General features: G+C 33.3%; 1 protein-coding gene across 2 annotated transcripts in view; it reads left to right on the forward strand.

Annotated features, from left to right (window-relative positions):
• Positions 1-26,235, forward strand: part of CRISPLD1 (cysteine rich secretory protein LCCL domain containing 1) — a 42,589-nt gene extending 16,354 nt beyond the window's left edge. For both annotated transcript variants that reach the window (XM_017639663.3, XM_073229719.1), the window contains 13 exons: positions 8,852-8,970; positions 9,296-9,428; positions 10,466-10,581; positions 11,271-11,371; positions 13,025-13,165; positions 13,338-13,398; positions 13,508-13,574; positions 13,774-13,904; positions 15,548-15,591; positions 15,686-15,758; positions 20,529-20,604; positions 24,120-24,250; positions 25,128-26,235. In XM_017639663.3, the coding sequence (XP_017495152.2) occupies positions 8,852-8,970; positions 9,296-9,428; positions 10,466-10,581; positions 11,271-11,371; positions 13,025-13,165; positions 13,338-13,398; positions 13,508-13,574; positions 13,774-13,904; positions 15,548-15,591; positions 15,686-15,758; positions 20,529-20,604; positions 24,120-24,250; positions 25,128-25,179 (1,245 nt within the window). In that variant the 3' untranslated portion in view covers positions 25,180-26,235. The remainder of the gene's footprint in view (positions 1-8,851; positions 8,971-9,295; positions 9,429-10,465; positions 10,582-11,270; positions 11,372-13,024; positions 13,166-13,337; positions 13,399-13,507; positions 13,575-13,773; positions 13,905-15,547; positions 15,592-15,685; positions 15,759-20,528; positions 20,605-24,119; positions 24,251-25,127) is intronic.
• Positions 26,236-27,993: the final 1,758 nt, after the last annotated feature.

Here is a 27,993-nt window from a genome sequence, read left to right on the forward strand (position 1 = left end):
CTGAAGCTACGGTGTTAAACTGTAGGTGTTAGTTTCTGTGTGTGCATAAACTTTGTTTTTTACTAATTTGTTGAAGAAATTTTTCAATTGTTAACCCATCTCTTTTTCTTTTTGAAAATTAGAAAACCATCCCTAAGTACAATAAATAAAAGCAATTAATATTTTACTTTCAAAACCCAAGTTGTTGTTATTTTGATATTTAAATATAAAATATAAACTAAATATGTAAGTAGACACTATAGCGTAATTTATTATAAGAGCCTATCTTTCCTACCACGTACTTTTTTAGGTTTGAATTTCATATGAGTCTTGCTTCTATTTGAAATTTATGTTATAAATAAACCAAAACACAGGTGTTAATTCTTATAAATTGAACCATTACCTTAGATCAAGACTTAAAGAACCAATAAATGGTGCTTTCTCAATTACTAAAGGATTCTTTTAAATATTGAGATCTCTTCAGACTTCTCAGACATAGTCTTGAAGACTATTAGCTACTCGTATAAATGACAGTAAAAATAATGAAAGTATCATAGCCTTGGATTTTTCACTATTTAATACAAAGATATGACATTTACAAAAATAATCTAGATTCAGTTTTTCAAGGATTTACCTTTTGCTTAAGGTAGGTGCATTATGAACACCCTTCCACCTCAGTTTATATCACATGTATATATTTTAGGCAGAGAATTTAGACACTCATATGTCTGACCCAAGTCACTGTGGGTTCCCAGGCCAGCTGTGAGACGAGAGATTATCAAAGATTACATAATGGCAATATATTATGTGCTATATTTTATATTAGGTGTCATGGAAAAACACATGAAAAGCATGAGACACAGTTTTTTAAATTTAAATTCTAGTTTGGAAATTAAGACCCAAAGTATTAGAGACAGATAGGAAAATGTATAGTCATTGACAAATTGTATGTTTAAGAAGGTTCAGAGAAGGGTGAGATTAAATGAAGGCTATATGGAATGACTTCCAAGAGGAGAAAGAATGTGAACAGGACTTTAGTGAAAGGATAGTCTCAGTAACTGAGGGTAAGAAAGAAAGAACAGTTCCTTTTGGGGAAAATCTCTGATGTTTTCAATGACCAAGAACTATGAATGGACAGGTGCTAAAACTTTGCTATTCAAAGTGTGGTTATTCAATGTGTGGTCCTGGCAATGTTGTAGCTTCGATTTCTCTGCTGACCTACCAAATCAGAATCTGTATTTTAAAAAGGTCTCCTGGGTATTTATGAGCTCTTTAAAGTTCCGGAGAGTTTGCTGAGGAGGGCAGTTGTCGAAGGGAGGTGGGATATAAGCGAGGTTGGTAAGTTATGACCAGAAGGGGAGGCCTTAACAGTGAGATGAGATGAGATAGATCTGTAGACATTCTGTAGAAATGTAAGAATTGTATGGAATTCATGTCTCTGCTGACTCAACAAGGACAGTCTACCCCTCATCATGTATTCAGTCTGCATAATATTGAAACAGTGGACCTAACTGAAATTATCTTGTGAGTTTATCCACACATTAGGTTTTCATTTCAAAATGTACTTTAATTTTAATGAGATGAAGGGGTAATTCCCTAAACTAGTAGGCTGCTACTTTTTTTTAAGGCTTAAGGCCTTGTTTTAAAGTAGATTTTAAGTAAAATACTGCTACAGCTGCCTCACATTTCTAACTTCCAGGAGACCCTAATAAATGCATTGCCCAGAGGTAATGTTACTTTCTCTGTACCTGGTGAGGCTTCTGTACCCGGTTGCCTTTGAATTCTGAGCCTTGTGCATTTCCCTTTAACAAGAAAGTCTTCTCAGAAGAGGTGAAGCACAGTAAACACCGAGGTAGTGTCGAGTTGTGAGGCACGTATTACTACTGTTTTCCTTAGCGCTTTTTATATCAGATGATTTAGAAAAACACCACTCTTCCAGTATAGACTCATTTACTTATTTATTTATTTCACTGATGTCAGTCTTTTTATTTTAGTTCTAATAACACCAACAACAGGGAGAAAAGAAGGTGGGTTTAAAGATTTTATAATGAGGCTTTATATTTGAAATTTACATCTGAAGTCTCATGAACTGTCAAATGTATTCTCTAGAATAATAAATAACAAATATTACCTAGAATGACAAATTCTTTTTTGAAGGTCAAGTTATTGCTATTGAGAGGATCACATCGACAGTTTATCCCATCAGATTTTGGGATTGCATGTTCTGATTTAAACAGGAGAACACAACAGTGATTTGGGGAGGGATTTAGTTTTGACATATGATGGATAATTTATAAACCTGTTTGTCCAGAAGTGGTGGCACAGCAAAAATTATCTTTTACCAGTGGTATTTAGAAAGATAACTCTCTCTCTCTCTCTGATTTTCTTCAACTGCTTCTACATTCATGAGTTGGCTGAAAAAAACCTCATGTTGCTTTTAGCTTTGCATGTAGGAGTCTATGCCCTATTTTAATGATTTTACCTGTGGTTTTTACGCTGAAGAGTGACCTAGTTTAAACTTTTCCTGAGAGTATCTTCTTGTTTTATTGAGTTAAGTTTCAGTTGTATTTATCTGTTTGGGACAATATTAAAACTTTACCAAATAGAAATGTTTCAGAAAAATTGAGCTCTGCTCTAGCCTTACAATTGGAAGATCTGAAATCTTTTTAGTTTTGTAATTCTGAAAATCACAAAACAGCTTTTTTTCATTAGTTAAGAAATGCTGTTAGTTGTCATGAGAAAGATTATTTTACAGTTTGTAAGTTCTAATGGAGATCTATAAGCAATACAGGGCTTTCTATGACACTATAAATACAAAATAATAAAATCTCAAAGTTAAAGAAATTAAAGAGACTTATTCCAGCTTCCTAATGTTGCAGATATGGAAATAGAAACTAAATTTGACACAAAGAGATAAATTTGCAAGTACCCAATTTTAATAGGAAAGAAACTCTTCCAGGGTGCATTATGTATTTTAATTACCCATAGTTTGGGTAATTTTTATCTCTAGATAAGAAAACAAAAAGAAAATTTATCACTAATAACCTCACTTACAAATGTCCAGAAGACATAGCACTAGGGAACAATTATTTTCAATACCATTGAAAGCTAGAGTGCTATTACTACTTAGAACAGAACTGAAGTATGAAGTAGACTTGGAGATATGATGGTGGTATTTGAGTTAAGTGTGCAGATGTATGCGTCTCAAGAGAAGGATGTTCATTTTCAAAATGTATTGCAAATGCTTAGTTTTTAAAAATAATTTCATCATACTATTTCTAGTTTTCAGTGGTAGGAAGGTAAGACCTGTGCTTCCAGCCTAGGCTTAGACTTCCAGCGTAATTGCCTTTTCAACATCACTGTGGTTTCATAATGTTATTACTTTGCCAGAGAGCAATACATATTTTAAAGGTCTGTATTAAATTGCAAGTTGTAGCATGGACTAGTGTTTAATTGTTATTTAATTAGTCTACTTAATAGTATAATATTCAAACACCATTTTTTTTGCATCCATTAAGGCTATCTCAATTTTTCAAAAGGTTTAATGAATTAAAACATTATTTCTGTATCATTTAGATACTCTTTCATATGTTAATTAATTCCTTTTTTCCAACATTAATTCCTCTTTTCCAGTTTTTTTAGAAAAACTTTATCTTAACTATTTAGACATTTTCTCAGCATGTTTTTGAAAAGACCTATTATAGCTTTATCAACATAGATGGAGCTTTCTAGTATGGTGGTAAAATCTGGCAGTCTTGCTTCTACTCAGAATGGCATTTAACAGTATGAAATTGTGTGAGAGTTTCTAGTCAGTAAATTATTGCTCTGTGCATTTAAAGGTACCAGATAATGCTGGTCAGTTTCCTATGAAAACTTCTTTATTCATTGATATATTTTACTCACTGGTGAATCTAATTCTATAAAATAAACTATTTAACAACTTCAGTGTCACTTAGGGACGTCTCTTTGGTAGACAAATTATTCTGGTACCTTTGCTAAAAGGTGCTTACCAGTAGTTCTGCAGACTAATGGTTGTCCACTATCTCTACCCCTACCACCTAACTTTGGGGTAATTTATATCTGAAGAGTCTTAATAACACAAGTTTATATCAAGCAGATAATCTCACAAGTACATATTCTATGGAGTATAAATGATTAATATGTTTTTTTAACATTAGATATTCTGTGAAATTAATGTTTTGATTTTTATTTGAAGCAATCCACCTTTCACTTTGTTGTTGTTGTTGTTGTTGTTGTTTTTGCTAACATTTTGAAGCTTCAGTTACAAGGAAATGCTTGTCTTCAGACAAATTCTTATTACTAATTAACACTGGACTTCAACTCTTTTTTAAGGTACTATAATAATAATTCTGAAGCTTTAAAGATTAAACAGTTTCCAGGGCATGGACTTTTAAATTATGTGAATCTGGATAGAACTGTATATTTACTATGGCTAAGAAGATATATTTGAAAATACTCATTTTTAAGAGAGAATACTATTCTCAGTATCAAAGAGAAAGAAAAAGTAGTATCACTAATGACTAATTTTGCCTAATATACCATTATACAGCTTACTGGTAAGCTAGCAGTATTGACTCTATTAAAAACCACATTCTTGATTGATTTCCAGCTTTTCCAGCTGTCATTGGCTGTCTATTATTAGAGCAGGACAGCAGGTATTGCGGTAGAAATATGAATTGTATACGATCAGTCATGTTTCACAAAGTATAGCAGTCAATGGAACTTTCTGTACATGCTGAGATAGCTGCATAAATTCCAATTTCTACAAGTATGATATTTCAGCGCTAAAATTACTGTAAGCTCTAAGTTTACTTTTGAAAGTCCTTTGTTAATACTTAACAAAGATTCTTTAAGTGTTCTCATACACAGCACAGAGGAAATGGTAGAGCCTTCGTGTTGAACTGGCTTACAAATATCACTGGAGACAAAGAATGTCAATAGGGGTCTACATGTTTCTTTTAGTAATAAAACTTCATCGAACACTATTCTTTAAGAAAGAACAGCTTACAGATGTAGTTGGAAAGTAAAGTGGTTTTCATTTCTACACATCTCAAGTATCCACTTTATAAAGAAATAGTAATTTTAAGTGTGGTTTGGCTTTAAATTAGTGCTGGGTGAATAGTTCAGAGAAAAAAGAAAAAAGAAGCTTGCAGGCCATTTTGATCTTATTTACCTGAACTTAAGTAGAAATGTGTAGAGACGAACCTGCATTTAAGTGGGATGAATATAAATTATTGGCAGTCTTAAAACCTGAAATCTAATGTGGCGGCATAAAAATATACAGTCCATGTGGTTATCTTGGTATGATAGTATTTCCCCAGGAGAACTCTACAGGCACACACCTGATCATCAGCATCAGTAAGTTTTTTTTTAAAGAATCTCTTTGCTTTGTATTATTGAACTTCACCTAAACACATATGCTTGGTTAGATTCTTTAAATAAATAATTACTTTTAAATTCATCAAGTGAATTAATATTTATTAAATATTGACAGTAAATTTTAGTTGCATGCCCTCCTGCCCAGTTCTTATATTAAAATAATCTATGCCCCTATTTTAGCATTATTATGGTTCATCTGATATGCTTTCCCCCTTGTTTTTAATTGATTAAATAGAAGACTTGTGCCTTAAAATCAGCTTATCCATAATAATATTCAATAGTGGAATTTTAGCACTGGTAGGGACCTGAGTTGTCTTCTATTTCAACTGACACATTTTACATATAAGGACACCTAGCCTAAAGTATTTGAATGATAATTTTAGATTTTATTTCAGTTTCTATGTAACAGAAATGTAAACAAACTTTTGAAATATAACATACTGTGAATTTGAAACTGGTTGTGTGTCTACTCTAAAAAGGATTCATCTCCAATTCACAGGAAAAACTGGCGTCTAAGATTATAGAATCATGTGTAAAACAAGGTTGTTAAGTTGACCTTAAGTAAAGGTTTGAAGGTCTCTTCCAAGGGCTGGCTGGGTGGTTCTCACTCCCATCTCTCACAAGTTGGCCGTGACCCGGACCTACCGACCGACAGGCCTCGTGCCTGGGCAAGGAACACTCAGCAAAGGCAGCTCTTCCTGCTTCCCTCTCAGTCTCTGTCTCTCTCCACATTGTCTTTCCAGCTACCTCTCCACAAAGCGGGACTCCTGATTTGTTGGCTCAGGTCTGTCAAGATGTGTTTCTTAAAAGAGAAAGACCTAAATAGAGGCTGCATTTCCTGACCTAGTCTGAGAGGTGTCACAGTAGGTCATATTAGAAGGGAGTCACCGTTCAGCTCAAACTGAAGGCAAGAGAAGGAAATTCAACTCCGCCTTTTGTGGGCAGAGTGTTTTAAAATGATTGCAGTGTTTTAAGGCATTTTTCTGTGTGTGTGCCACCTAGGAACTATTTGCTTTTCTTTTGGTTCCTGCTTCTCTGTAAATAAAAGGTTGCTAGATTTAGAAACCTATAGGTAAGTGTAGTTTTGCTGTGTGTATCACTAAAGTACTATGCAAGAACCCAATTTCCATGTTGAAGAGAAGAATTTTTCTCTTAAGGACAACTTACATTCCAGGGACCTAACTCTACCTGGAAACAGATTGCTTTTGAAAGATGACTCTCTCTCCAACTTTGTGGATACAAAAGGACATCAACATCTTATTTTTTGGGACTTCAGCTGATTCTTTGTTTCTCTAATTTGTTTGGGTAAATAATGACAACAATTTGAAGTATGCCTTAGTGTAATTATATAATTGGATCTAATTTAAATAATGAATTCAATTAATAATATTTTCATATTTGGCAAATAAAGTGCTTCCTTGATAAAAATTTTTTTATAGCACACATTTCTGATGTCCATATCACAAACCAGTCATCCTGAATATTTGATACTAATTCAAAGTAATATTAAAGCTTTTATGACTTTTATGAAAATCAGCTATTTTGGCTGCTCTTAATTTTTCAGTTGCATCTAAATATACTTTGCATTTTAGCTAGAAAATAAAGATGCATAATTCTAATTTTGTATACATTTTACTTTTTAGCTTTGAAAACATGATTTTATAAATTTCAGATCTACAGTCAAATAAAGAATGTTCATTTATAAAAAAGTATACAAATGAATGAAGAAATTTCTCCTCTCCACACACACTTTTTCTTCCTCTCTTTCTGTCTCTCTCTGTCTCTGTCTCTCTCTTTTCTTTTCTTTTCTCTCTCTCTCTCTCTCTCTCTCTCTCTCTCTATTTCTTTCTTTCTTTCTCTGCTTTCTCACTAGTGTCTTTTCCTTTTGACCTGTAGTCATGATTAGGTTTCTTTCATCCTTTAAAGATCAAGCAAACAAATTGTTGCCACAGCCTGGTATCTCATTTTATTAAGCTTCTGCCCATCTCTCTTCTTCCTCTCTCAAGCATTAACAAAACAACCCCCATTTTCTGGTCTCATTTTCCCTACTTCACTAACTCACTGTTTTTTTCTCCCTTTCAATTTTGATAACCCCAGAATTTTCATTCCTTTTTTCACTCCATAACATCTTCCTGAAGAAATTCATCTCTGAGTGAATAACTTCAAAATTCATATCCTCAGAGCAAGTTCTTTGCCCAGAACCCAGCCATCCATTTCTGCCATCTACATTTATCACAGACGCCTTGCACAGCACCCTTGAAATAGGCAGGAAATTCATAGACACACACTTCCATCACAGCCATCGATTGATACCTCTTTCTGTAATTTCCCTCTCCCAATTTTGTGACTCATCAGTCTTCACCTCTCTCCCCTCCCACCACCTACCTTCAGTTATCCATCAACTTCTAGGAATTTAAATTCTGAAACATCATGTCATGTCTGCTCTCACCATAGGTGGTGTCCTTGTGTCCTAATTCAAGGACATGTTTTCTGTCCTCTGAACATGCCCAGAGTCCTGCCCTTGTGCGAAGATTGAACCCAGTTCTACCTAACTCTATTTTTACCATCAGACTTAATATACTGCCTGTTTTACAAACTGGAAAATTGAATAATAACCCATGGCATGCAAATTAAGTTCAGTAATAATTTCATAATCTTAGGTAGTTCTTTATAATTTATTTTTAAAATAAAAATTAGTCATTGAATGTTATAAAAAAATGCATGTATTTTTATAGGAATCAAATTCATTAATCACTTATGTATTCCATAAACATTTATTAATCACTGTGTCTATATGACGGATAAGGAAAATAGGCCCAAAATACCAGCATGAGTTAAATAACTGCCTCTGAGAGACTCAGCATCTCATGAAACAGATAAACATGTAGACAAATAGCAACAGCTTTGAAAGAAAGGACCATTATAAAATTTTAAGAGCCCCGGCCAGCAAATAACTTCCATCTGAAAGAATTGAAAAGGTGTCAATAATGTATTACCTAAAGCTGGATTGTGAAGAGTGGGGTCTGTCTGACATAATAATTGGGAGGAGGATGTTTAGGCAGAGGAAGCAATGCCAACAAGAGTAAGGAATAGCCTGCTTTATGATAGGGAACAGCGGCACCAGGTTCTTGGACTTTATGTATATGGGAATTTGTTGGATGTGTTTAGACAGAGGAATCACAAGTGCCCTTCAGACAGAGTGAATCACAGAGGAAACCTAAGTGCCCACTTAGGGGATTCTGAACACCTGTGGGACAGATTGGAGGGAGAAGAGATGGAGAAAAGAAGATAAGTTAGGAGAGTAGTGCTAACATCTAGGTGAGAGTTGGCGAGAAACCAGACTAAGATACTGACTTTGCAAAGAAGGGATGAAATGTAAGAGCTAAGAAACACTTTATTCAGAAGAAATGTCAAAACTCTACATACACATTATTTGTTTGTGTCTGTATTTTGTTTTTGTTTTAAACTGTAGACATGGGATATAGAACTGGAAAGATCTGCAGAATCCTGGGCTGAGACTTGTATATGGGAACACGGACCTGCAAGCTTGCTTCCATCAATTGGACAGAATTTGGGAGCACACTGGGGAAGGTAGCTTAAAGTGTAACTTTTGGTTCTGAAAATATGTGTTTGAAATGAAATACAAATCATCATTGCATATTTTCAAAGGCTAATGCCTAAAAGGGGTCAAGTAATCATGTCAACACAAATAGTAAAAAATAAATACTATACCAGACTGACCAGCAGTATTTTTAAGTAATTTATATATTAGTAATATAATGGGTATAAATATTTAAGATCAAGAACTTACACAAAAATACCTCTCTACCAAACTTTTTCAATTCTATTTTGCAATATTTAGTTTTTAATTTTCTCCAACTTCACTTGCTGTTTGTGGTTATTTCCTTTCACATAGATATAGGCCCCCAACTTTTCATGTACAAGCATGGTATGATGAAGTGAGAGATTTTAGCTACCCATATGAACATGAATGCAACCCTTATTGTCCATTCAGATGTTCTGGTCCTGTATGTACTCATTATACACAGGTATGTTTTGGGTATATTATATATTATATATTATATATCATGTATATTCCTCTAGATTGAGTTTGTGTAACTATGAGAGAACTTAGGCTACTGAACATGTATGTCATTTGTTATGCCTATTAAAAAAACTTACATAGATATTGATTTGTGTAGAATTGGCTTACAAATTTCTACAATGGAAGTAATTATAAGAAAAAGTCCAAATGTCTACTTAAAAAGATTGTTCCACCAAATTATTCCTCAAATCATTTCAACGATCTTATATATGAAACCTTTTTAATAGGGCCTCCACTAAATGCAAAATGGGGAGAAATTTACCATCTTCAGAATCATTATTTTTCAAAGAAAATAAACATAGTTTTATTTGCCATGACACTCAATGTCTACATGTCTACATAAACAACATTTATTTTTTTTTATATTTAGTGTTCACATTTGGTATTGGATATGTTATAAACTTCCAAATCAAACAACTAAAGGTAGATTCACCTAGATAAAGCTCACCACAGAACTGAGTTTCTAGAATTTCTATGGCTGATTATTAGTGAATATAAAGCAGATTTTTCTGTATGCCTTTGCATGTGACAAGATTAAGATCAGCATTAAACTCCCTAAAAATGAGGAGCATAATGAAAATAATCACCTTTTATAAGAAATTTTTGACCACCTAAATTTTTGTTCCAATACTTTTCTGTTTAAGGTGAAAAATTATGTTCCTTTGTTATGGAAGTTTTTCCATAGGAGCATTAACACAGCATTTAGGTTTGTGCGAATTTAACTTCTGAGGTATTTAGTAAATTTGTATTTGAAGATGCTTATGTTGTATAGCCAGATAGAGTTATTGGTCATAGAACTCTTAACTGAATTAAGCACTTCCCAAAGTCTCAGGAAAATTACCATTTGACACTGATCCATTTCATTTTGAATGATACAGGTTTGTTTCCCAAGTTCAGGTTTTATACATTTTTCCCTAAGATATGTTGTTGTCTTACTTCATCTCAGCTACTTTTTCTAAACCTTTCTCTTCTCTAATGTAGGTGGTTTGGGCAACAAGCAACAGAATAGGCTGTGCCATTAATTTGTGCCATAACATGAACATCTGGGGGCAGATATGGCCCAAGGCTGTCTACCTGGTGTGCAATTATTCCCCAAAGTGAGTAGATAAAACACTGCTTTCGGATGTATATTTTTCTTGACAACGTGAAATAACTATATTCCTGATTATTTCTCATTTTATTAAGTAAAGTTTATTATTTTAACAGTTTACTCAATATTGCAACAACTATGTCTGCCTGATGACTAAAATCAGTGCTTTTAAAAGGAGTACAAAAATTGAAAATATCATCTTTGTGAAGACAGGAATCACATTTTTATGCCTTCAGTTTTACTCATTGTACTATTGTATTGTGTAAATACTTGATAATTTGGGTTTATTAGTGATGAGCAAGTATAGATTAACTGAGAAATGTAGTTTCACCTGTGTAAAAACCATTTGAATTACCATGTTGAAAATATTACCTATCCAAACAACTTAGGGTCAAAACTCTTCATGAAAACAAATGGAACATAGGCAAATATCCTATGGCAGAGTTTGTGTTCTGGAAAAGTTTAATTTTTTAATTTTTAACAATATGCATGGCAAATTACTTAGAATTTTTCAAAAGAATGAATAAACAATCCATATTTAAACTTAGTAAACAAAAGGACACTGTGATGAAAGATATGTATTAAATCTACACACCAAAATCATTATTTTGGAGCTGCTTATATAGTAATAATTTACAGTGTCTTATAATTTATGCTATTAGACTACCTCTTAATAGAGTCACCCATCTCTTTCAGGGGAAACTGGTGGGGCCATGCCCCCTACAAACATGGACGGCCCTGTTCTGCTTGCCCACCTAGTTTTGGAGGAGGCTGTAGAGAAAATCTGTGCTACAAAGGCATGTCCTATTGTATTGTCATATTCAACTTGCTTTTATATTTTAATCCAATATCTGCATTAATTTGTGTTTAGAAAACCAAAAATGCATTTAATTATTACATGGAGAGTTTCCAGAATTCTATTTCAAGCATTTTGAAGAATTCACTTAAATTATTTTAAATATATTTAAAATATGAATAAGTCTACTATACCATAAGTAAAGGAAAATTGCACAATTATTGCTGATAACTGCTTCTAATTCTACTTTGAAAGTATCCCAGGGTGACAACGATATTTACATTTCTTAAAAGCCATCCTGATACATTGTTGACTAGAGTTATCTCCATAAATGTCATTATTTTGGAAAGACTTGGCAACTTAACACAGTTTATTTTTAGCACTTCAAAAGTTTTTGCCAAAACACCTATCCATGAATCTTACTGCATCATGAAGGAATTTTACTCTCTCCTTCTTACTACACAGTATACTCTTTCTCATGATAAAGAAACAAAAAGAAGTTATGATAGTATTGTAAAGCAATTGTAAAATACATATCTCAAATGCATTTGATGTCCTTAAAAGTGAATATAAATATGGTGTTCTGTTTCTAGCACATGAAGATAAAACTCATATGGCAAAGTTTTTAGAAGGTCGCATGCTGTTGGGCATCCAGTTGAGCCCTTTTGTCCCTGGTACTTTTTCTGAATGATGACTCAGTGAAGATTAATGCAGACTAAGTGTTTTAGAATATATGAGTAAATGCAGCCTTTTTCAGGACTTACAAAGAAATGTGTCCTTTTTTTTCCCTTAATGATTTAACTCTCATTAGCTATAATGAACAGACAAGAAGTAACCATATATGTCACTCTGTGAGCCATTTTTAATTTCTGTAAACATTTTTCACTTCTTGTGAGTCTCTTCTCCATCCCCAACCTAGTTGCCTCTTCACCAATGGCCACTATATTTTACTTAAAGATTATTTTCTTCTGAATTCATACGTCCCTTTCCTAGGTTCTGAGTTCTTGGATATAGTGAAAGTATCACATCTTTCCAAAATGTACCACTGTCAAGATGTTAATATAAGCCAACCTGGGGAAAAAATATAAATCCAAAGTTTGCATATTCTCTATTGTTAAGTTTAATTTTCTTCACATTGATTTCCATTCTAAGAGAGAAAAACCTTTCCATGGAAACTATTGTAGTAAATAACAAGGATGTGTTAATCCCTTTTCAGGTTGAATTTCCTTTTGGGAGAATTTTAAATGTGATCCTTTGAAAATTTTAAATGTGATTTTCCTGAAAATATGATTTCATTTGGAAAAACAAATTCAAATTCACTAAGCCTTGACTTCATTAGATGACTGTATATACATCATGTCATGAAAGCCAGTCACTGATACCACTTGGAAACAGAAGCAAATTTAGAATGACTCCATTTAGTACTGGCCAAATAGAAGCATAATTAAATCAATCACTCAAAGGCTTGTCATGTGTTTCATTTGCCCCAGTGCAGTACATAAGATCACCATCTTAAGCCAAAGCTTGTGCCACAAACATTACTGATTTTTCTAGTTTTAAGTGTTAAAACAGGCATATAAAGGTATATCATTATTGGATAAGTCATACATGTTTAAGATGGATTCATATTTCTTAAATCCAATCTCTCTAACAGAAGGATCAGACAGATACTACCCTCCTCAAGAAGAAGAAACAAATGAAATTGAACGGCAGCAGTCACAAATCCATGACACCCGCATTCAGACAAGATCAGATGATAGTAACAGAAATGAAGTCATAAGCACACAGCAAATGTGTAAGATCTCTGCATTACTTAGAAAAATTTTAAAGCTTATGTAGATGACATATACAACTGTATTTTAATTTGAACATTTTTAGAACGGCAAAACGCTTGGCATCAGACTGTATGTGATGAATCATAGCAGCTTTAATATTAACTAAATTATTTTGGCATTTTTTGTTTTTAGCTCAAATTGTTTCTTGCAAAGTAAGATTAAGAGATCAGTGCAAAGGAACAACCTGCAATAGGTAATATTTATTATTATTCCCAAAATTAACTGGAAAATATAAGAAATATTTTCATTTTATACTGACATCCAAGGAAACTAAACTTTGTGCCTGATTTTTGTTCTTTTAGGTATGAATGCCCTGCTGGCTGTTTGGATAGTAAAGCTAAAGTTATTGGCAGTGTACATTATGAAATGGTAAGTAATACAAGTGTAATTTTGAGGGGGAATAGATCCTTTCATATATATTTGATTTTTTAATGTAAAAATTAAAAATTTATATTAGTGTAGATATTCTGTTCAGAAATGTTTAATTTATATTCATATAAATAGTAACTAGTTGTGTCCTATGCAGAGCTCAATATTTTAACATCCTTTCCCCCTCTTTTTCTCCAAGCAATCGAGCATCTGTAGAGCTGCAATTCATTATGGTATAATAGACAATGATGGTGGTTGGGTAGACATTACTAGACAAGGAAGAAAACATTACTTCATCAAATCCAACAGAAATGGTGTTCAAACAATTGGGTAAGTACTGTAATGATCTTTTGGACAAGATGATTTAAATTGCAGCAATCAGTTAACATGTTCTTTCAGAGAAAAGAAGTTAACTTATAAAGAGAGAAGTTGGTAATTTTGAAGGGTCATTTCAGCTATATGATTTCCATAGACTAAAAGAAGGAAAAGTACCTAAAATCAAAGTTGATCTCTTTTGCTTACATAGAGCATGCTGAAACGCCACATTTTCTGGAGTGTCATTAAGAATGTACAAATTTACAGTTATTCCAGATGTGAAGCAATAAATGTTTTAGCTGTGAAAGAAAATACTCCGATGAAGGCTAATTGACATACATATTCTCCCTGCCCTGTTTAGGGAAAATGGTTTATTTCATGCAACAGTAACTTTGTTGATACAATAAATTAGATTTATATGTAAATGAGGATTTTACAAAGTTCTCTAAATATGTAACACAGTATGTCACATTTGTCCATATAAATGTAATTTAACTCAATATCAAAGCATTGGTTGACTTTTAAAATGTTTCTCATACTAAATATACTAAATATATTATAAAGTACAATATATTTTCATATATAGTATAGAAAGTAGAAAAATGTGGGCTTTTGAAATATCTTTGTAATGTCCTTTCTCCTATGTAAAAAAATACTAATCTCATATGGAATATGTTCTCTTAGGGAATATAACATAGTCTCTTTCCTTTGTAACTATACAATTGCATGAAACATCATAGTGGGGAATTTGTATAAAAAACCCTGCAAATTTGGTGGAATGTATAGTTTTGTTGTAAGATTTGATGTGTAGTTTTCAGTCATTAGCAATTAAGTAAAAACTTTATAGAAACATTTCTAGATTAATTTATTCACTCAGCAAATATACATATTAGTTATTAGCTTTAGTAAACTAAACACTGAATGTTGCTTGCATTAAAAGACATCTTCTTTCTTACTTTCTATTTCTTAACTTGGCTTTTGATTATGTTCATTACAGAAACTCTCTTAAAACTTGAAGGATGTGTCACATTAAAACACTATCACAAGCACATTTGGCAATAGATGTTTTTTGAAAGTTTGGGTTAAAATAAACAATTTTTACATATATATATATATAATAATATTCCTATTCTTATAGTCCTGCTTTTTAATAATGCATAGAATGAAGAGGAAGTCAATCACTTATTATAGACATTTTATTTGATACTAGGGGGAACAAAAAGTGAATAATGTACAATTCTTTAATGTAGTAACTGCTTTAGTCTTTTGAAAATACTACTCTGTATTTACCATCATGAAACACTAGTTTGCTTCTGTTGTGACAGGGAATTAGTATGTTGAAAGTTTTTATTTTAATAGGAAACCAATATGTAGATGTAAATGTGTGTTGTTTTATGCTATTATCTGTAAGTTTTTGAGATTGATGTTAAAAAGAGATCATCCTCTGATATCAAGAATGATATTTACTTGGTTTATACTTGAAGGTGATATGTATTTAGCATAAAGAAGGTGATGTATTCTTGTACTACTACTTACTTAGATATTTGAAAAAGAAGGTTTTAAGAAGAAACAAAGTGTCATAGACTAAAAAATACCAGAAATTATGTTGATGATGATGTATCCAAGAAAATTGTTGACATTTTTGTTTTTATCTCCAGCAAATATCAATCTGCTAATTCCTTCACAGTCTCTAAAGTAACAGGTTAGCGCTTTTTAAAATCTTTTTTTCTAACTACTGTGTTACGTGTTATTGTTTCCAAAGAGTTTGCTTAATTTTTTGTATTTTAATTCTTCAGTTCAGGCTGTCACTTGTGAAACAACTGTGGAACAGCTGTGTCCGTTTCATAAACCTGCTTCACATTGCCCAAGGTAGTGTTTTCTAAATTTTCTCATCCTTTTTTACCAGTGAATGTAAATGGGGCTTTTACCCTGTGATGGCTGTTTTGGCCTGAAATTTTGGTGTCTCTCAGATTCCAAAGGTGAATGATCTTGAATTGCTAAGCAGCAGGGAGCAGTGGGACAGCACAGAGTACATGTACCGCGGGCACTCTGAGTGAGCTCTCCTCAAATACCAAAGCACTTTCTTCTGTTCCGTAATAGCAGGGTTTATGCATAAACTCTGAATGTCACATACACTATGAAGAGTTCTGCCTTAGTTGGCTCAGGCTGCTACAACAACATGCCACAGACTGGGTGGCCTAAACAACAGAAACTTATTTTCTCACAGTTCTGGAGGCTAGAAGATCAAGATCAAGATGTAGGCAGATTTGTTTTTTTCTGAAGCCTCTCTCCTCGTTGCAGGTGGAAGCCTTCCCTGTGTGTCAGTAGGGAGGAAGGGAGAGAGAGAGAGAGAGAGAGAGAGAGAGAGAGAGAGAGAGAGAGAGAGAGAGAGAGAGAGAGGAGAGAGAGAGAGAGAGAGAGAGAGAGAGAGAGCGAGCACTTCTCTCCTGGGATCAGAGCCCTCCTGATGATCTCATTTAACCTTAATTACCTCTGTAAAGGCCTGTCTGGTCCAGTCATACAGGGAGTTGGGCCTCCAACATGTGAATTAGGGGGGACACAAACCTTCAGTCTATAACGAATTTTTACTGCTGAAACTACAATGATGTAAGTCATATTTTTAAAGTATTGTCATCCAGTTCCTAAATGAGATAAATCTAATTGCAACTGCTGAGTTAGAAAGCCCATTTTCTGCCTTTCTTTTATTTTTGTTTTATATGCTCTCTTTTAAAAATTATAGTGGATTTTACCTACTATATGCTAATGAAGAAAAGTTTTTTGTTTTGACCACACTAGGGTGAGAACTGTTAGAAGTATTATGGCCACACACTATGAGCAAACATAGGAAAAGTAAACTGTGCCCCTGTGCCTCCAGCATTAGTTCTAGCCACACTACCTACCATTTTAATTCCAGAAACCAGTAATGAGATTTAGAGATACAATTGCAATTGATAAAATAGTTAAAAAAATTTGAGGGAGCTTACTATGAGAAAGTTCATTTACTTTGGAAAAGCATCATCACTTTATTATTTAAAACTGAAACAACTTTTCACTTGAAGAATAAGATTGGTTGCTCATAAGGTAATAAGACTGTGATGGTCATATAAGAAGTAAGAACTTCATTTTCTATCAGTAAGGTGAGGATAAGCAATGTGATGTGATGATAGAAGCAATCAGTTCCTTCACATAGGAATAGCTAACTTGTTCCTTCTAAAAACCATATCTGTCTCTACTTTAATACGAGAATACTGTTGCAATATTTTTGGTCAGTTAATTTGGTACATTCTGATTTGAGAACTTAAAAATTCCTCAGCATGTGTTTTTACTGAAATCATAGGATTATGCATTGTGTAAAATAATTAGAGGATCCCCTACTGTTTGAAGTACATCATATATGTTTCTACCATCTGATCACAGAAATTGAATTATGTAAAATATTTTCATATAAAAGTATAATATCCTTTTACTAAAGCTTCACTAATTATGCCCCTTACAGGGGTATACTTTAATTAAGATTTAATTAAATCATGATTTGTTTCATATGGAAAATTTTGTAGAATATTTTTATCAGATTTTGTAAATACCTGTACTTATAGATTATTTATGGTGGAGACAGGTTGCTAGGTGAAGCTTGTAGATTTTAGCATTGTGATATGGTGAAAGCAAAGCAAGAATTTTAAAATTATACATTTATAAATATTTATTAAATGCTCACTATAAAGAATACTATGCTAGACCCTCTCTCAGCTATGTCACTAGGCTCATGAGGCTCAGATAGTAAGGATAATCTCTGTAGAGCATTCCAGCATTACACCTCTCTTTAGTACATGCTCAATAAGTGGTCATTTTAATATCTATGGAATGAACAATATTATTCCAAAAGAAAAAAAAGTCATTCAGGTAAAATATTAATAAATATTTCTTATTTCTTGGCTAATTCCAGAAAGGGAAATATTCCTAAAAAAAAGAACTTTTTAAAATTTAACTTTCCCTGTCACCAATATAATAAATCCATACAAGTAATGATTTAGACACAATATTGATCTGAAGCAGTCTGATAAGCTAGCTCCCTTCCTGTTTTCTTTTAGAGACATATGAAACAAAGGTTGTCTTTTCTTTCCTCATATGAAATTTTTAATAGTTTCATGAATAATGTTACAATGGTATTTATTATTTGTATCACAGTTCATAACTTTTTGAGCACCATAGGGTTGGTATATCTGTTTTAGAATTTCATATTCTAAATATATTCTGAGAAAAATGTCAAGAGCAAATAAAGGAAAGGGATTTAGCTCAAAATGAGCAAGAAGAAACAAGATATACCTACATAGTTGTTTCCTTTAGAGGTTCCATAGCTGGCAGGACAGTCCCCAAAAAGCTCTCTCTATTATTTAGTGCCATAACCTTGTAAAAATTGTGTGTGTGTTACTGGAAAAATGTTTTTTCCCCAACCTGGGGATGGGTTATGGTGGAGTGGGGTGGGGGAAGGGTGCAGAAATCTTATCCTGATTTACATATACATATATACATATTATATACATATTATATACATATTATATACATATACATATTATTTACATATAAATAATTAGATCTTTAAAATCTATTGAATGCTTAATGTAAAAGCAGTTATCATTAAAATTTGCTAACCTTTTTTTTCAAAGTTTACAAGCAAATTATAGTTAAAGGAATGTTTACTAGGTCACTATCTACATTCTCAGTAGTATGGAACAAGGTGTTAAAACAAGAGATTAGAAACACAAACAAGCAAAAACCCTCCTCTAGTCTTTCTTTGACTTGACCTTATCTAAGTAGAGGCTAACTCAGTTTGAAGCTACTGACCTTGGCCTTCCACAAATAAAGTGCAAAATATGGTCAAGATAGAGCCCACACTATGTGCTCCTAAGGCAGAGCAGATGCTTTTACTACCAGAGAGTGGGCAGTGAATGCCCAGAAGTTCTCAAATATAAGGAGAAAATTTTACAGTCAATGAGGGCACCCTCTTCCTCCCATAGAAATCCCCAACAGCATCTTGTATTCAAAGCAGCTGTTTAGTTTAAAATTGTAAAAATTCAGATTTGTTACTAATGTTTCTTGTTTAGATGTTTTAAGTACTATATTCACTCTATATACAGAGTTATGCAATTTTACAAATAAGAAATATAAGTAAGAAATGTAGCTATCTTAAGGAAGAGCTGCTTCATTTGGTAGAGGTAGTTGCAATTGAAGTATTTTTTAGAATACTTTCAGGAAAATCATTACCTTCATCAAACAATGATTTTCATGAAGCTGTTTTATTGAGACCCTGATTTGCTATGTGAAATAAGATGTTTTTTCCAGTTTTAGTTTTTAATCTTGTAGTGCATGAGTGTGGTTTGTGGGTGTGTGAGAATTCAGAAGAGCCAAATGACAGAAAAAAGTGCCACTTGTTGACAGTTTCTTGAACTCTGGGAGTGGATTTTTAAAAATACCCTAACACTGATAATGATTGAACACTATGTTTCAAGAAAAAGCTTTGGGAAAAGTTTAAAAAATGAGCTAAGCCAATCAGATACTGGTAGGGCAATAGGATACCTGGAGAAAGAACATTCCATGAGGAGATAAAGGTCAAAGGTCCTGAGGAGAAATCTGTTTTGTATGTGTGGGGAATGACCATCAGGCTGTTTGACTGGAGCTGGGTAAGAAAGTGGAAGAGCAGTAGGCTCTAAGGTCAGAGAGATAATGAGGAGACACAATATGCAGGGCTAATGAGCTCTTATGAGGATCTTGTAATTTATTCTGAGTGAGATGGAAAGCCCCTGGAGTATTTGGGGCAGAGGAATATGATTGTATTTGTATATTTTAATATGTGTGTGGAAAAAATAGATTGGAGGGGACAAGGTTGGAAGCAGAGAGATCACAGGAGGGAGAAATTGCAGCAAGCCAGACATTGGATGAGAGAATCCAGAGTTATAGTGACATTGGTGCTTAGGAATGCTCTGATTTTATTTTAATGTATAACAAGTAGAAATTGCTGGTGGATTGAATGGAAAGTGTGAGGTAAGGAGAGGGACTGCGGATAGAATAAAGGTTTTTGGCCTGAGACCTGGAGTAATGTAGTTGTCATTTATTGTAGGAAGTGCCCAGAAACAACAGAATTGGGAACTGGGGGCGGAGATTAGGAATTTTGTTTCAAATATGTAAAGTCTAAGATGTTTATTAGATATAAGCAGAGATACTGAATAAATACTAAGGCATATAAATTTGGAGTTGAGAGATCTAAGAAGTACAGATTCAGAAATCAATAGTTTATAGATCATAATTAAAACTATATTCTGTAGACAAACTGGGTACCGAATTCCTTCCTACATACCGAGAGATACTTCCTGATAATTCTTTCTACTTGGAATACCCAAATTAGAAAGCTTCTGCCAAATAAAGAGAAAAGAAACACATTTGTGCCAAAAGCTGGAAATGGGTAAAGCTAGCAGAAGCAATTTTGTCTAGTGTCTGGCTTGTACAATTGAGCTATTTCAGAAGAAAAGAAAATGAGTAATATTTAGGATGCTGAGTTTACTTTTGTGTATGCATGTCTGGTCTTACTAATAAGGAAGACTGAAGTGACCAGCTACTTCATATATATATACATTTTTTTTCCAGAGTCTACTGTCCTCGTAACTGTATGCAGGCAAATCCACATTATGCTCGTGTAATTGGAAGTCGAGTTTATTCTGATGTAAGTAACCTGATTCATACAGTTCTCAGTATTCATATATATACATATATATGTATATATATATGCATATATACACACTTAAGTGTATGTGTGTACATTTATATACAGAATAGAAGCATGGTGTTTATATATAGTCTCAGAAAAGTTAATCATTGACTCTGAAAAATGAATATCCACATGCAAACAAGAGTTTCATAATAGTTTATTTTGACCAAATTTTTCTTCTTGTCCTGCACAAATATCTTATATCACACACTTAATGAAATAATCTGGGAAGGAAAGTGCATTTTGCTTTTCAATAATCTTTTTGTTTCTTCAGCATTTAAAGCATAAAATGGACAATTAAATTATCAAATGTATGAACAATATCTTCACTGCCAAAGGAGCACATATATAGTAGCATAGAATCAAGAACAGATAATACAATGAAGTATTTGCAAAAGGAAACCGGTTGAGGTGATGTTATAATGGATGACATTCCCCAGGTTGGACAAGGTATATTAGCTGTGAAGGCTTCAGTCAGGATTAGCACTTCTTGAGCCAGGGTTTGGTAAGTGTGGTTTGCTAAGAAGTGTGGTTTGGTAAGGGGAATTAGCGAACATATTCTAGGCGGGAATGGCATCCACCAAGACAGGGAGAGAAAGCAAGGGAGCTGCAAGCAGGCATTAACACGAAGAATAGGTTTGCTTGTCTCTGAACTGGTGGGAATTGAATATAAAAGGGGTTGCAACCAATTCTGTATGAGGGATGGAAGGATCCTGCTCTTGAAATATGTAAACAGATGGTCTGAGTGCTTGTGGAGGAGTTTAGATATTATATGGCAGTCATTTAGAAACCATTACAAATTTCTAAGCCAGAGTTAAAAGACAAATTTAGGAAATATACTTTTGATGCACGTATTTGATAGAATATAATGGAAATATGATTGTGAAAAGAGGTCTGAAGTATATATCTTACCACCTTATTTCTCTTGGTGGGTTTATGGAGGTCCAAGTGTTTTTCAGTTCAGTTTTACCTTTCAAACTCTCCTCTGAGTCTCTGGCAAGCTTCAGCTTCATAGTCTTACCTGCAGCTTGAATGTCCTGCTGGTATCTTAATTTGCTAGTCCTCTTGTTGGTGCTTATCTTCTTGTCTCTGCTTGAAAACATCCTTTTCCTAATTTTTCTGTTGTTAAAATAATGGTCATTCTTCCTAACCTAAATTATTGTCACTTTCTCTGTGAAGTATATTCCTGGATCCCCTAATGCAAGTGTGATGTTGCCTTTCTTTCTACTCCTATATGTTTTGTTTTCTTTTTAGCACTTAGCCAGTTCTGTTAGTTGTTATGATTCTCCCACTTCTATTAATTTTTAGGATCCTTGAGGGCAGCAGCTGGTCAATTCATGCAGCAGGTTTTTCATCCACGACTGGATATGAGCTGAGCTGTGAACACGACAGGCTTACTTTCTGTCTTAACCAAACTGAGGGCAAATACCTTGCACAGAAATATATGTTGAAAAAAATAAAGTAATCAATGTGTATAAACAAGCATATTGAGAGTCATCAGAGATTTCCAAAGCAGTCATTCTTTTCAGATTGTCCCTTTAAGTATCAAAACTTTAAATTTTAGTTATGTCTGGTGAAAATCTAAGTATCCTATACACTTCTGTACCTATGAGCTGTCTCTGCTAGAGTTAAAGTTTTGTTAGAACTTATATCCTGAGATCATTTTATCTATCTACCTCATGAAATGGATAGGCAATTATGTATTATTAGGCAGAGACCCTTTTAAGAGTAAATTGGAAATAAAGATTATTATTAGGGGTCAGTGTGCTACAGATTCAACCATTAACTGCTGATCTTCCCATCATCTACAAAGTACATCATCTCTTTAAATATATAAGATAAGTAAAGATGAGACCCAGTCTACCAATCTCCCTTCTCTCCCCCTCTCCCCACCTTTCTCTTTCTCTCTCTCTCCCTCTTTCCACTAATAGAGTTACAACTTGTACACTCTATTGCCTTGAACTTATATTTCTTATTTCTTACAGATGATGTTAATTTCAGCATTCATTAAAAACATTCCATTGTTTTCACAGATGAATTCTTCTCTTTTCTCATAACATACTAATTCTTATAAAGTGCCAGTATGAAAAGAAAATCTCTTCTGACCTTTGAACTCAGATAGGAATGCCTGCTGACTGCATAGTTATGGATAAAACAATAGTTTCAAAAGACATTAAGTGCTTGGATTTAGTGAATGTTATATCTAAGCACTTTTATTGCCTTGGGAAAAATGCTGATAATACCCTTTTAACAGAGCAAGATAAATACTGAAATATGTACAGAATTATTTTTAATTCCATCTGTTATGAAACTTATTGGATAGAAATATTAACTCAGTAAGGGACTTTAAATGGTGAATAAAATACCTCTCAGAGTAAGGTTATGAGATTTTATAGATGAGTGGTATTTTGTGATACAGCAAAAACATGAAAAGGATTAAACAGCTTGGTATTCGGCTCTCTGATCTAATAAATACTGACTGATGCCACAAAGTTCAGAGCGCAATAATAAAGCAAGGTCATGTAAAATGCACATGCTTATGTGAACTTAAAAAAAACACGTTAAGTCACTCACATGTGCATAGAGATAAGAAAAGAATACACCAGTGGAATCAGAAAAGATGCCTGGGATATAAGGTGTATTGCTTTATACTGCAACAGTTCAAGTGTTTCATTTTATGGGATTTCCTCAGGCTGTACTTAGCTATTGACAAATTTTGGTTAGAACATTTGGATTGAAGCAAAATGTTAAAATCTAGAGAAGACTTTCATGGGCTAAAAGGTAAGTGTTGACTTGTAGAAGTCGGTAGTTTTAAACATTTGAAAGTGTTAGACCTGAAATAATAATTTTCTACTCCATAGAAATCCCATTCAATTCAGGTTATACCACTGGTACAGTATAAACATAGAACTTTCCTAATACTTCATGTCAGACCATTCAAACCAGTGTGAGATATTGCAAATCTAGGTAAGAAACTATTACTGTTCTTGGAGTTATTCTTTTAGACAGTTTCTCTGTCGAGATGATGGAAAACAGGCTATAGAGACACAGAACTGTTTATAAATCAAAGCTGAACATAAATGAGGCACTGGTAATCCAGCGTGTGAATGTTTGGTCAGAGTGACTGCAGTTGGGATTAGCACAGGCTGAAATTTAAAAATGATAAATAGGCCCTTGAAGAGATGAAAGAAGCTAATTTGCATTTTATTACTTCCACAGTAGTTTGGTTAGGCAAGTGTTTGCCAGATTAGATGGTGAAGAGATTTTACCATTGCAGCCACCCTTAAATTAATCTGCCTTCACACTTGCACAGAATTGGCTTTAAATTCATGACTTTTGAAACAGTCTTTTGTGCACAAAACATCATCCTGTACTGCTGAGGATATGCCAGCAACTTCAGTCCAATGGAAGAACAGGCTGGGAAGTTCTGCAGGACTTTCTTAATGGCAGCTTTTTCCTTGTCCCCTCAGCTGTCCAGTATCTGCAGAGCAGCAGTACATGCTGGGGTGGTTCGGAATCATGGTGGTTATGTTGATGTTATGCCTGTGGACAAAAGAAAGACTTATACTGCTTCTTTTCAGAATGGAATCTTCTCGGAAAGGTACGTGAATATACATATATATACACACATACCATCTATCCCTTTATGTTTGCTTTACAACCACCAACTTACTTTAATATGTGCTTGAAGTTAACATGGCTGAGCCATTATGTTTCCTTTGCACATTGTGTAAATAGCCAGTCCTCAAAGGATGGGAGATGCTGCGGTACCAGAGGTGCCTGTCTCCTACAGGCTTATAAAAATCAACATGAAAATCAGATTATGAGTCAGAACCACTATTTTGTTAATTGATCTTATACTAAGTAAATTTCTTGCATCCTCTTTTGGATTCTCTAGATTAGTTTTCTTATGTAATTCTTTCTAGGTAAACAAAGCACTGAATATTTCTCTCATCCAGTTATCTGACAAAGTATTTAACGAAAACAATGATTCTGATTTTCCCCAGAACCAAATTCTCTTTTTGATTGGAAGTGGATGCCTAGTATGGTATAAGTGAACTCTTTGTGGTCATCTCATACTGTTTGATACATTAGGATTATGTATTTTAGTAGTTTGGGAAAATTCATGTTAGTTATTTTATCAAACATTAATAAAAGTTAAGAGAAAAGAACATACGGTGGTTTTCCAAATCATTGGTACTTAGGGAAAGTTAGTACTATATAAAATACTATTATTACCATTGTGCACTTTAAATTTCTTTAGTAAACTTGCAGCCCAGCATACAACCAAGATTTAAAGAATTATGTCATCTTCACTCAAGTGTTCCAGTTCCAGTAACTATAAATTATATAGTAGCCTAAGAAAGTTGACCATCTGGATTCAGAGAGCTGCTTTCTTGACTGTCATAAGAAAGCATGATTTATCTGAAGGATTATATGTGGAGATGACATCAATATACTTTCTGTATTTTTTGCAGTTTACAGAATCCTCCAGGAGGAAAGGCATTCAGAGTATTTGCTGTTGTGTGAAATGGAACACTTGGAAGAGGATCGTAAAGATTATTCCAAATGCCATATTTCTGAAGTTTGTATAAAACTGTAACATTACTGTACAGAAGATAGCAACTATTTTTAGCCCCCTCAAAAGTGCCAAATGCATATAAATCTTGATAGACAAAGTCTGTAAAATAAAACATGGGACAGTATTAGCTTTGGGAAAAGTAATGAATATGTAATGGTTTTAGAAATCCTGTGTTAAATATTGCTATATTTTCTTAGCAGTTATTTCTTCAGTTAATTACATAGTCATGATTGTTCAACATTTCATATGTTTATATTTTATGGTGCTTTGTATATGCCACTAATAAAATGAATCTAAACATTGAATGTGAATGACCCTCAGAAAATCATCTGGTGCATTTAAAAACAATCAACTCTAATAAAATGAAAGAAACTGTATTATCACATATTCCCCAGTTCAATACTATACCATTACCTACTCCAAATAATCTCAAATTATTTTCCACTTAAAACCTGTATAATTTTTCTCTTTTGTTAAGTTTAGGCATATAGAATATTAAGTCCTGGTATTGCACTTCTTATTTTGTATAAAATAATTGCTTAATATCCAAGTGAATCTGTCAAAATGTTTGATTCCTTGGGAATGGTTTTAATAGTAAGTGGAATGAAGTCAATGTAGTGGTATGGAAATATTCCTAGTGATCATATAGTAAATACAGGGATAAACATGGACAGCCAGAGCTTTCTATGTATTGTTCAAACTGAGGTCACACATTTTCTTTTGCATCCTGGCAAATACTCCTGCAGGCCAGGAAGTATAATAGCAAAATGTTTAACAGTATAATGTATTGTATCACCATTGCCACTGATTTTCTTAAAGGTAAATGGCCTTGTGTATAGATGTTGCCATATTATGGTACCTATAATGGTGATATATTTGTTTCTATGAAAAATGTGCTTTGAGACCAAGAATCTGTAAAATGTTAATTTTGGTAATTTTTTGTCTACTGATGAATTTACTCTTTCCTGTAAGCATATTAAAATTAATCATGTTTCAAAATATTATTTTCAGTCCCCTTTGCATCCTTATTTTGATTTAGAAATCAATTTAAATTAACAAAATTTTTGTCTTAAGTCTTTTAAATTTGGGTTATTGACATTAATATAATAACATCCTTAATATCAAAAGTCTACAAAGCCAACCTGATTATTTAGGTATTTGTATATGAAAGAGAAGAGGCACATTTAGAAGCATTTTATATATATATAATAATATATATGCTTAATATAAACATATTTGTATGTTATACATAAAATATATTTATATTACATATATAATTTAGAAGCATTACATCAAGGGAAAATTTGAATAAAATGAGGTTATAAGCTGGAAGAAGAAATTTGAAAGATACAAAATACTTTGCAAATATCTTTAGAAAGTAAATGACAAGCTGTTTAGGAGCAAATAAAAGGGAGATAAATTACATGCTGGGATCAGGGAAAGCAAGAGAGAAGGGTAATACAAACAAAGAAAAGAGGTTCACATAAACAGCTGCTGACAAGTAAATTATAAAGAAAATAACACGATTACTTGTCAAGTACTGGCCAGGAATTAAGTGGTTCATTATATAAGTAATCAAAATTTAACCATTTATACATTAAAAATTTCAAAAGTTAAAGCAGATTTTGTGGGAATATTTTATCTAAAAGACATGTTACACCTTCTCAATAGTGTGATTGAAATTTAAACTTTACCTAGTAGATTCCTCTACTATTCCTCACTGCTCCCCACCAGTAGGGCGGTCCCATGAATTCTTCAGTGTGAGGATTCTCTTATTTGTCCCTAGTTTAGATAATCATTACCAATTTCCTGTCCTACTGCAATGTCTACAACTGGAATCGCCATTCCTTTTCAATGCATCCTTAATATTTTCATTGGAATTACTTTCTTCTATTAAGACTCCATTATTTAAGAAAACAAAACCATATTATAAAAGCAATTAAGTACCTCCAGAGTCTTGTTCCATATTGCTTCATCTGTGCTTGTCTTCACAAGGTGTGGCTTTGAATGTTGTTTAACTTTCTATGCTTCTTTACCTCACCTGAAAAATGGGACAAATAATACTGCTCAGGGATTGCTAAAAGAATTGAGATGTATAATGTACTTAAGAGAACATCAGACACATAGTACATGGTCAATATATGTACATTTTTATTATTAATATAATAATACTCATTCTTGTTATTTACCTTGGGGAAACTATACATCTGTCATGTTACACTACTGATCCTTCAGCACTTAGGGAAGGTCCTTGAGAATAGTAACACTCTTATCTGTATCTCTACTCCGGAGATACAGTGTTTTATACTCTATATAAATGGTGGGTCAGTATTGCAAAATGAATATTCCAACAATTTCTGACTTATTCTTGATGACATATGTGAATATTCTTGCATATTATCACAGCAGAAGATAATATAGCTAATTAAAAAAGCTTACTGATAAACATTCTAAGTAGGGATCTGAAACAGAGATCAATCCTTATAAAATTATATCAGCATCGTAATTTTAGCTTTCAATGTTTACTGGATCATGTGTTAATTATTTCTTTAATGTTCTATAGTTAATAAAAGTAATCTGCACATTTCAAGCAGAGTTCTCCAAAAAATTTTTCTCCTAATCTGTTATATCATTAACATTATAATGTATGTTTTTCTATTCAATATTGTATTTTGAGATCTTGTCTGTTCTCTAGCATTTCTAAAATGTTTTTAAGAGAAATGTGAACCCTTTTGGAGGGAAGAGTGAGGTAAGCAAAAATA

This window comes from Manis javanica, chromosome 2, assembly GCF_040802235.1.
Source record: "Manis javanica isolate MJ-LG chromosome 2, MJ_LKY, whole genome shotgun sequence".
In the NCBI taxonomy this organism is placed as follows: Eukaryota; Metazoa; Chordata; class Mammalia; order Pholidota; family Manidae; genus Manis; species Manis javanica.